Here is a 12,066-nt window from a genome sequence, read left to right as displayed (position 1 = left end):
TTCCTATAACATCCCTCTCCTTCATCATTTCCTACTCCCCTAGGGACTATTTTTCATTAAAAAACTTTTTTTTTCTTTGTTCTCACCTTCATAGCGCTAACATATTTATATTACATTCGAAACATTTTGATTTTCAATTTTAGATATTATCTCTACTTTCCCTTATGGAAAATGAGGATTTAAATACTTTTCCTACATTCTCTGCTTGCCCTCAGAACATACACATGCCCGTTTTCTGTGTTTTTCTCCTCTTACTACAGTTATATTGAAATTTTGATTTATATTTTTATGACCATGTTAAAAGTTTTTATAGCTGAACCATGTACATATATATATATATATATAGCTGACCACACACACACACACACACACACACACACACACACATACATATATATATATGTTACTTTTCCTGCAAGAATTTTGTTTTCGCTTGAATTAATAATTTTCTCTCCTTTGCCTAGTTTTATAGTTTATTGTAGTTTTCACTTAACCCCAATTCTCCCTAAGGCATTTAAATCGTTTTCTGAAAGTTTAATGTTTTTCACTTATAAATCATTTGTGGTTTTTTTGTTTGTTTGTTTGTTTTCTGTTTTTGTTTGCTTAGATGCCTGAAATATTTTTGAAGCCTAGTAATTTTACTAGACTATGTCCCAAAGTTGTTGTTTTTTTAATGGTATTCTTAGGTACAGTGTGTTCTCTTTCATTTGTAGTTTCTAATCTTTTTTCATTTCTGCCACATTTCCAGAACTGTACTATTTAATATTTTCTTCCTTTGCCATTGGGCTCTACTATTTTAGTATGTTAGATCTTTTTTGCCTGTTTAGTATTTGTCATTTTCTCTCATAGTTTAAAATCTTTTTTTGTTTATTTTTTTAAATCCCCCTTTATTCTTTTAAGGTATTATCTGTTGTGTTTATTTGCTTTTGTTTTAGTTTAATATTCATTTTTGATATGACTTCCTCTATTTCCATTTCTTTCCTAAGTTATACCATCTCACTTTTGTGTTTTCCTAAATTAAGTTTATGTAGTTCCTCAATATCTTGTAGTATTTTATTAATTTTCAAATAGTAAATCATAGATTTGGTCTATTTCGCAAACATCTGTTTTGAAAGCATTAGTTCGATGTTACTGATAGACTCTCATGAACTTCAGATTGGTGCCAACACAAGTTGCTTCTCAGTGCCGCCTGTCAGTCTCTTTACTTCTTGGAGAACTTTCTGTCTAACTTCTCATTAGCTATAGGTATTCTAAGCATCGTCATTTCTCATCTGTGTCTCTTGTTTAAACTCCAACATTCTTAAGATGAATAGATGCCTCTACGTCCTACTTCACTGACCAAAATTCAGGCCATAGTAGTGATATGTCTCAGTTTACTGCAGTCTTGTCTTAAAAGTCACCTATGTCATTACCCATTCTTACCTTCTTTCTCCTGGTCTGAGAGGATGAGGTTTCTCTGTTCTGCTCAAAGTTATTCTGTCTACTTACCCCTTTACCCATCTCCTCATGCCATTTCTCATTTCTTGGTCATTCGATTTCCTTCTTTTCCTCCTGTGTCTTCAATTTCTCTCGTTGCTAACCCTCACCCTATGTAAACATGTTGCCCATTCTCATCTTACAAAGAAATATTCCCTATCTTCATCCTTGCCCCCAGCTAGCTAGCTATCGTCCTATCTCTTTATTCTACTCCTCGTTCAAAATACAACTTCGTCACCTCACATTTATTTTGTAAGTCACTGCTTCCTAGTTGCAGTGGAGTTGTTAATGAAAACAGTGCACGTTTGGAAGACAATTAGTTGTAGCTGAGCGCGAATCTCAGCACAGGAACTTATTATCTTTGGTAACCTTAACGTTTAGTCTCTGTTTTTCATCTGTAAAATGGAGACAAGTAAACAGTTAACAGGAGTGGGCTTGTGAGCTGGCAAGATGGAAAAGGCAAAGAGTTAACAGGAGGGAGGTTAAACACCAACCGCTTGGCTCTAACTCCCCTGGCCAGCACTACACCTGCAAGCTGACAAGCACCTTACATCCATCATAGGTGAGAACAGAACAGTTCCCAGTTGCAATGGCAACCCCTTGCACACTAACAAACACCCATCATAGATGGAAACAGGACAGTTCCCAGGAGAAGACCATTGTAATGGCAACCCCCCTGCAAGCTGACAAGCAATCTACTTCCTGCTTAGAAAAATATAGAACCCGAGCACTCCTTCTCATCGGTGCAGCTGTCCCTATTGGGCTCTGCCCTGGCAAACGTCTGCCGGTATCATTTTCTTACCCCTCTGTCTCCACAGCTCTCCCTCTCAAACTGCACTGGCAAAACTTCTGCCAGTTACCTTCAGTAAATCGGCTTACTCTTGTAGAGTCTCATAAATGCTTTTACATTCTGCTGATGGCCAGGGGTTAATTCTACACCAAGACAATATCTTGTTAGGGTTGTTTTGGGAATTTGTGTGAAGCTTATAGGAGCTCAGTCCTGACACACAAAAGATATTCTCTGAATGTTAGTAAATAATATTGTTTTGACTACCCATGCTCTTTTTTTAATGTATTTTTTAGTGTGTAATCATGTTTTTCAAAGAGCTGAGGTTCCAGAATAAGTGACCTCAGGAAAAACACAGTGTTAATTTGTATAGAAAATGTGACACTGAGTTTATCCTAAGTTTGTTTAATTTGTTTGATTTCTGATTAAATTTTAGTTTATGTTCAGATATTTTCTGAAAGACAGGGCCTTACTCTGTGATCAGGTATTATAATTATTGTCTGTGCAGAAGATCAAGTTTCTTAAAAGTCTATTTTTTTCCCCAGTACCATCTTTAACATCAGTCCTTTTCTTTTCTTGCATTTATTTGTAATGGGATGGGAAACAGCATGATGTAGTCATGGAGTATGTGTGATGCAAGGGCGATAGGAAAGTTTTCTTAAGCAGAAGCTCCTTTTCCTCTGGCCTATGATAAGGACTAAAATTTGTTTTTTTTTTTAAACTTTCTGATTGCCTGTGCAGACTCAGCCGCTATGAGAGAACACAGAGTATTCAGAAATGAATGCAATACTCTATGTTCAAAGGAGTTTCCATTTTAGTAAAAGAAGAATCAGACATGTAAATAAATAACCAAAACCCTTGCATGAGTGTACTAGATTTGAGGAGGTCAGAGAGCTGTTGGATGAGGCATTCACATGGAAGCTGCCATTGCTCAAAATTACGGCAAGTCTTAGGTTTGAGGGGGAGGTAGGCCTGTTTTATCTTCAGTTAAAAAGTGGTGGGGACTTGGAGGTTAAGAGATGGTGGTGAGGAAGCGGATGAACAGTTGTCGAAATGAGATGGCATGAGACTAAAAGGAAGCGATTAACTTCTTGGTAAGAGCCTGTTGCTTCTATTAGCCTCTCTTTTAAAAGCTTTATTATTTTTTTTCCAGTTTTATTGAGAACTAATTGACATGTATTTGTATAAGTTTAAGGTGCAGCACGATGGTTTTGACTGACGTAGATTGTGAAATGATTACCACAACAGGTTTAGTTAACATCCAGCGTCTCATATAGATACAATAAAAAGAAAAGAAAAATACTCGTAAATGCCTCCGTGTGATGAGAACTCTTAGGATTTACTCTCTTACAACTGTTTCTCTGTATTATACAGCAGTGTTAATTATAGCCATTATGTTGTAGATCACATCCCTAATACTTATTGATCTTATAACTGGAAGGTATACCTTTTGACTACCTCCCTTCAATTCCTCCACCTCGGGTAACCACAAATATGACTTTTTTTCTGAGTTTGGGGTGTTGTTTTTTAGATTCCACATATAACTGAGATCATACAGCATTTGTCTTTCTCTGTCTGACTTATTTAATGTAGTGTAATGCCTTCAAGTTCCATCCATGTAATTGCAAATAGTAGGATTTCCTCGCTTCTTTTTTGTGGTTGAATAATATTCCTGTGTGTGTGTGTGTGTGTGTGTGTTAAAATGTATTCTGCTTTGGTGTTTGTATCCTAATATCTTTCTTTAGATAAATTTTCAGACATTAACTTTTTACACATTGCATTTGTCCCTTTCTCATCTGTCCTTTTGCAAATCCAATCACACGTTATTAGACCCTCTTACTCTATCCGTTTTCTCTTGTTTCTATGGTCTCCATCCTTTGGCTTTCTGTGCTTCTCTCAAATATTTACCTTTGTCTTCCAATTCTGTAAACCCTCTTGGGTCATTTGCAATCTTCTGATAAATCTGTCTACGGTGTTTAATTTTTGGTTATTTTTTTGTAAAGTTAAAAATTTTCCATTTGGTTGTTTATAATTATTTCTGGTTTTCTGCTAACATCTTGCATTTTATTTTATTGAGCATATTAAGTATATTTTAAGTCTCAGTCTGATAACTTTTTTTTTTTCTGAATCTCTTATCTGTTTTTATTTTCTGTTGTTTCTCTTAGTTTTTGATCCCAAAGATAATTTTTCCTATTTACCTCGTCGGCTTTCACTGAATGCCAGACTTTAAATGTAAAATTTTTAGAAATAATTTGAAACCTTAGATGAGGACATTTTCCTTTAGACAGTTTACGATTGTTTTGTCAGATTGCTAGGGGGCAGTAACAATTCTGGATCACCTTAATTCAGACAGGATTTGGGACGATTCAACTGTAGGCCTTAGTTCCTAGTTGGCAGTCTTATTATGTTTGGGCTGCTACCATGTTTCCCTGAAAAGACCTACCTCGAAAAGAAGACCTACCCTGAAAGTAAGCCCCAGTTAAGATCGTCAACCCGACGGATGCATTTAGTACGTTATGACGATGTTCCAGAAGAAGATGACATTTGAATAAATGTAGATTGTTGTACATGAAAAAATAAGAGATCCCTTGAAAATAAGCCCTAATGCATCTTTTGGAGCAGAAATTAATATAAGACCCGGTCTTATTTTCGGGGAAACACAGTATAACAACATACCATAAACTGGGTGGGCTTATAAAACAATAGAAATTTATTTCTCACGGTTCTGGAGGCTGGACAGCCCCAGGTTAAGGCTTCAGCTGTTTCAGTGTGTGGTGAGGGTCTCCTTTCTATTCTTTGATGGCTGTCTTCTCTCTGTGTTCTCACATGGTGGAAGGGGTAAGGAAGCTCTCTAGGGTCTCTTTTAGAAGGACACTAATTATATTCATGAGAACTTTGCTCTAATTACCTCCAAAAGGTCCCAACTCCAAATATTGCATTGGGGGTTAGGATTTCAGTATATGAAGTTTGGGGGATACAAACACTCAGTAGATAGCACTGGCTATCTATATTTAGTTTACTCTTTACTCTTATGGTTTATCTTGTCAAGATCCAGCGCTATAGCCTAGCTAGTTCATCAGGCCATTGTCTCTCTACCTGCAGTCCTCCCCTCCCAAGTCTTCCTAATACCACGATATTCCAATTTTTGTTCCTCTACTTATTGAGCTTATCAAAAGCTATCAGAGCACAGAGGATTTTCAAGGCAGTGAAAATACTATGTATGATATTACAATGATGGATATATGTCATTATACATTTGTCCAAAGCCGCAGAATATACGTCACCAAGAGTGAACCCTAAGGCAAACTATGGTCTTTGGGAGATTATGATGTGGCAATGTAGGTTTATCCTTGTTTTTTTTTTTTGTTTTTTTTTTAAAGTACCATTCCTGTGAGTGTGTTGATAATGGGAGAGGCTTCGCATGTGTAGCGGTAGGGGATATATGGGAAATCTCTGTACCTCTGTCTCAATGTGTTGTAAACCTAAAAGTATTCTAAAAAAAATAAAGTCTTAAAAATATCAGAAAATACCCCAGAAGGATTGAAGGGTTAATCTCTACTATAGATGAGTAAAGCCATAAGAGACATACCAAATATATGTACAGTATTATACTAAAATACATATGTAGTCTACCCAGCAATTACTTTGACTTTAAGATACATCCATGATAAAATAACTAATGTTACTAATTTATTTAAGGAAATTTTTCTTTAAACGTTTTGTTTGTTATTTAAGGAAATTTTTTTTTAAACTTTCAGATGATACAGCATTGTTTGAGTTGATTCAGCTAGTTCCACCAGGTACTGTATTATATATTGATAAGGTAATTGACATGTGAACCCATTTCAATCAAATGCTTTTTAAATATCTCATCTTTTTTCCTTCTTCCCAAATTAAGAACAATGTTGAGTTGCTAGGATTGGTCCACTACATGTAAAATGTCAGAAGGCCAAAATCATATGTACAGAAAGATTGACATAAGTGACATTTGAATACACTGCTCTAAAAATGAATAAATAATGATAATTGAAAGTGAAAAATAACCTGATATCATTCTGGCATATTATGTGGCATTCGTAAGTTTTTGTGATTTTTCTAAAATTTTTGTGGATAAAATAGTAGTGAATTATCTTTGGTTTTATATGTGGACTATTATTGGGAATAGAGTGGAATAAAACCTTATCTATTTGGTAAACATTACAAATAGAGTTAAAATATGGAGGATAGTTTTATTGATGTCTGTGATTATAAAAGAAATCTATCTTAATAAAATACTTATGTGAAAAATGAGAGCTATGTTTTATTGAAAACTAGTAATTTAAAAATTTTTGGATATTGAATAGATACCTAATTCAGATAACTACAAATTCCAGAAAATATCTACATTTTTTTCAATATGTAACCTAATACCTTATAATGGCAGGTAGAAAAGAATGGAAGATAGAAAAATTTGTGGAGATGGTAATTAAGTTTCAGATGTGTAAATGTTATACCAACTTGATATGTTTACAAATAATTTTCTTTTTAGGAACTTAAAGGAACTCACTAAATTTAGATTAATAGTCCCCGTTCTATAAAAGTGGGGATGGATTATTAGTAATATGTGCTACATGTCTAAATAAGGAAATGTGTTAATTGGTATAACATAACTATTTTAATTTTTCTTTCATAGAAAAAAAAATGACCCTGTAGGAAGTATTTCAGTAAAGCATCAGGCATTATATATATTGTTACCTGATGATTTTGTTTCTAAATAGGATATTTTGTTATAATTTGAATCATAGGATATCTTTCTTGTAGTGGGTGAAACACTGTCTACATATGATGAAAACACACGAGATTTTATGTTCCCGGGTCCTAACCAAATCTCTGGACACCATGATTCAAACCGCCAGGTTACCATGAGGAGGATTTCTGGCCTTCGAGTAAGTGTTTACTATTTTCTGAATCAATACCTACAAAGTGAGAAACTAATTCACAGTTTAATTTGATTTAAAACATAGTGATTTTCTGACATTTTGATGTTATTTTAAACATACTGAAATTAAATGAAAATAATTTAACAAAACCTATGTGTCTATCATCTAAAGTTAACAAGTGTTATTTTGCCTTATAGTCTTCACATTTCTCTCCTCTCTCTCTCTCTCCCTCTCTTCTCCACTACCCTCTTCTCTCTCTTTTTAAATTTTTCTCTCAAAAGAATGACCAGTAAACATTTGGGAAGATGCTCAATCTCATTACCACTTAAGGAAATCCAAAGTAAAACAACCGTATAATTTTTATTGCCATAATAATGGTAAAATTTAATAAATCTGACAATATCAAAAGCATGAAAAACGGAAACTCTTTTATGCTGCTATGCCATGTGAATCGGAACAACCACAATTCAAAATCATCTAGTAGAGGCGAAGATTCTCATAGCCTATGTGTGACCTTATAGGATAGGTGTATATCTTGGAGATGTATTTTCTCTGATACACTAAGAACCTTCATAATAGTGTAGCATTGTTCATAATAGTGAAAAATGGAAGTAATTGAAATGTTCATTAGTAGGAATTTGGGTAGATTAATTATTATGTTCATGTAATGGAAATATACATTCATACACCTAAAAGTGAAAGTTACATTGTGACAGCTGACTCTTCCATCCTTCCTCCAACTTCCTTCAGCTTTCGTTGGATGATTTCAAAATATTTTCATCCCTGAAAATGTCTTCCACTTAGAGAAAGTGAGTGAATCCCCTGCTGTTTCAGAGAAGAAAAAAGAAAAAGTTGTCCAGCTTGTAATAATTTGGACATTTTTTTTACTAACTTTATAAAAAATTAGAGTAGTCTGAGTAAGGAAAGTGGGGTGCTATATATATGAGCCAGGATAGTGAACTAAATAATTTTCCCTGTTAAGTCTAGGTTTATGATATGTTCTGTCAGAGGAAATAGCAACTTTAGCTTGCTGAAAGTATAAAAATTGACTAGCAAATCTATGAAAATATGCCTTCTTTGGGATGTTTTCAGTGTCCATTGGCCACCTTCTATATTATGAAAGTTTTCAAAGAGTGTTTTAGCAACTGTTTAGAAATCTGCAATGAAAAAAATAATCTGATTTTAAATTCTGGTCTTTTAAAAGTAATTTAAAATGCTGTATTATACCAAATTGGCAATGCAAACATAAGAGTATGGACCATTAACAGTTATCTTTCTTCCTTTGAATATATATCTTCAAAGGAATATATTCAAAGGAATATATATATATTATATATATATTTCCCCGAAAATAAGACCAGGTCTTATATTAAGTTTTGCTGTAAAACACAAAGGGCTTGTATGCTCGGGGGATGTCATCCTGAAAAATCATGTTAGGGCTTATTTTCCCGTTAGGTCTTTTTTTGGGGGAAAGAAGGTATATATGGACCTTTGGTAATGGTGGTGGTAAGATGTTGGCCAATTCCAATCTCCACACAAAATAAGTATAAAACTGGGCAAAGTTGTCACAAACAGTTTTAGGAAAATGGAAACTGACTGACAATTACAACAATTAATGCAAGACAAATTAAGAGTATGCTTGAATAACTGCTAAAGCTTTGGGTAAAAATGGTGGCATATGTGGCCCTCTTGCCTGGGACTACTACTATACCCTCTGTGAGTATTGTGTCTTCACCAAGCCTGGGACTGGGTGAAGAAAAATCAGCAGCTTTGTTACCACAGAGGTCAGAATTAATTTTGGGCAGTGAGACTGTGATGTTGCGATTTATAATACATATATATTTGGTCTTCATCTCCTTTCCAGTACAGAGCTCCTAAAACTTTTTGGGTTTCCTAAGTGATGAGATCAATAAAGGTGTCTTTTGTTAATGAGGTTTTCTCTGGGAAGCCCCTAGATGAGGAAAGGATGGGGGGCTGGTTTCCAAGAGAACAAACCATGTAATTAAGAGGGTTGGAACTTTCAACCCTACCCTGGACTTCTAGGGAGAGCGGAGGGACTGGAGATGCAGTTCAGATACCAATGGCCAATGATTTAATTAATCATGCCTATGTAATGAAGCCTCCATAAATACCCAAAAAGACTGGGTTCAGAGAGCTTCCGGGTTGGTGAACAACACATGGAGGTAGGTGCTGGGAGAATGGCGTGTCCAGAGATGGAATGGGAGATCTGTGCCCCTTCCCACATACTTTGACCTACAAGTATCTTCCTAGACATTCATCTGTATCCTTTATATGGTAAACAGTAAATAAACTGTTTTCCTAAGTTCCATGAGCCACTCCAGCCAATTAATTGAATTTGAAGAGGGGGTCATGGGAACCTCCGATTTATAGCCAATTAATCAGAAGCACAGGCGACAATCTGAGTTTTTAATTGGCATCTGAAGTGGAGTGGGGACAGTCTTGTGGGACTACACCCTTGTTATCTGATGCTATCACCAGGGGGATAATGTCAGAATTGAGTTAAATTGTAGGATATCCAGCTGGTGTCATAGAGAATTGCTTGGTAGTATTGGGAAACCCACACATTGGAATTGGTGTCAGAATTCTAGAGACTAATAATATAGCTAAATGTGGTGGATTCAGATGGAAGTGGATGAGGAAACCACACAGCTCTGCTCAGCCAACTGCAGTTACAATTAGAGTGAGCAGTACACCTGCCAGAAAGTTGCCAGGGAGATCCTGAAAGTAAGGGAGCGATAAAAGGGCTAAGATAAGCTGTCCACCCATTCCTGCCTGACCGTGAAACTATTCAGGGGAGACAGTGAGAGACCAGTAGAAAGTGAAAGCCAAGGGAGAGAGAGACCTGGCTGTGTCTTTGAATGCATTCCCTAACCCATACCCAGATAATCAACGAAGAGTGGAACCCTCATGGGTTCACTGGATGACCACTAAACTATGCATACACAGGTGAGACTCCTAGAAAGAGTAAAAAGACATGACAGAAATAAACTGAGCAGCAAAATGGCAGATATAAATCCAGTTATATCAATTACTGTACTTAAATATGTTGGACAAAACACTCCAATCAGTAGTCTTTGCAGGCAACACTGTACGCTTCCTCAGAATCACAATTCTTGTGATTCTGCATAGACATCTGTCTGAGTCTTAGATTGTCCTCCTGAACCCATGACTGTGGCAAGGATTCAAGTCACATCTGAGATTCAGTCCTGGCATATCGCAGACTACCGGAGTGAACTTGAGCAAAGCACTATACCATGGAGATACCGTAGGATTGCTGGATGGATTAATGAAACCTTGTAAATGGTTATAGTGGTACCTGGCACATAGAGAACTCTCAATAAAAGTGAGCGATATGATGATGGTTGTGGAGGTCATGACAGTGGTAATGATGGTGGTGGTGGTGATAATAGCTCCTTTATACTGTGAACATCATAAAAACAGAATCTGTGGCTTTCTCATCTTTGAATTTAACTCTTAGCACCGTACTTTGTCTGGAGTAGGTACTTAAATGCCTCTCGATTGACTTGAATGAATGAGTTACATGTTATTGTAGACTTCATAGAGGAACTGATATTTGAGATGGTGCGATGATTAATTTTACATGTCAGTTAGGTTATGGCTCCCAGCTGTTTGGTCAAACACTATTCTGGGTGTTAATGTGAAGGTATTTTTGATGTGATTAATATTTGCAATAAGTTAACTCTAAGAGATTACCCTTGGTAATGTCAGTGGACCTCATCCAATTAGTGAAATGCCTGAAGAGCAAAAACTGAGGTTTCCTAAGGAATAAGGAATTCTTTCTCAACACTGTAATGTAGAAACACTGCGTCACTTATTTACAGATTTTACACTCAAGACTGTGTTGTCAACTTCTGCCTGAGTTTCCAACCTGCCAGGCTTCCCTATGGACTTTGGACTTGCCACATTCACAACTTTGGGAGCTAATGCCTTAAAGTGCTCTAGATAGATAGATAGATAGGTTGATAGATAGATCGATAGATCGATAGATCGATACAGATATAGATATTCTGTTTCCTTGGAGAACCCCAACTGATGCATTTGGGTTTTAAAAGCACAGTAAAAATAATGGCTAAAACACTGAACACCGAGTATTTATAAAGTATGTCCATGAACTATTTGATACTCCACTCTTCAAAAGGCAAAGGTATTAGGTTGGTGAAAACGTAATTGTGGTTTTTGCTGTTATTTTTAACCTCTTAAACCGCAATTACGTTTGCACCAACCTAATAATTCTATTGATGCTAACAGATAAAATGTGGTCAAGTGACAGTATTGGACCTTAGAGACCAAGTCGTTAAATGCATTGTGGCTTTCTCCTTGCAGTGATTTTTGTATCACTCACTCTGGGGGAAGCCAGCTGCTATGTATATGAGGACATTCAAGCATCTCTATGGGAAGGGCAGAAGTTGAACAACTTTGCTGGAGAGTTAGAAAGATTGAAGAGCCTTGAAGAAACTGTCAGATGAGTGTTTGCAGGAAAGTGAGGCAAATGTTATTGGAAAGTAGGGAAAAAGAATCCTTGTTATGTAATGGCAGAAAGCTTAGCAACTGCAGTCCCTTGTAGTAATGTGGGCTCTAGAAAAATACCCAGTGAAATGGTGGTCTGTATAAGGAGACTTTCAGAAAGAGTGGTTTCTTCATGCTGCTTGTGGCCAAATATAAGAGGAGAGAGAGAAGCAAAAGGAAAGGCTGTTGTTAAACCAAAAGGAGCTGGAACTTACTGTTTCTGAAGATTCTCAGCCTTTCTCATAGCAAATAATGCTAAAATTAAGGAATGACTTCTGAGCAAACAGCATTCCTGGGCACTTTCAAGAAATTGTGATCTGATGGTGAAACTAAGGG

General features: G+C 36.1%; 1 protein-coding gene across 4 annotated transcripts in view; it reads left to right on the top strand.

Annotated features, from left to right (window-relative positions):
- Positions 1–12,066, top strand: part of SPATA6 (spermatogenesis associated 6) — a 97,996-nt gene that overhangs the window by 21,323 nt on the left and 64,607 nt on the right. For all 4 annotated transcript variants that reach the window (XM_019710877.3, XM_019710875.3, XM_019710876.2 and 1 more), the window contains exons 4-5: positions 6,022–6,063; positions 7,064–7,188. In XM_019710877.3, the coding sequence (XP_019566436.1) occupies positions 6,022–6,063; positions 7,064–7,188 (167 nt within the window). The remainder of the gene's footprint in view (positions 1–6,021; positions 6,064–7,063; positions 7,189–12,066) is intronic.

This window comes from Rhinolophus sinicus, chromosome 14, assembly GCF_057876585.1.
Source record: "Rhinolophus sinicus isolate RSI-liver-muscle chromosome 14, RSI-T2T, whole genome shotgun sequence".
NCBI classification, from domain to species: domain Eukaryota; kingdom Metazoa; phylum Chordata; class Mammalia; order Chiroptera; family Rhinolophidae; genus Rhinolophus; species Rhinolophus sinicus.
Note: the sequence above shows the minus strand (reverse complement) of the source record. Positions and strands in the feature narration are given on the sequence as shown.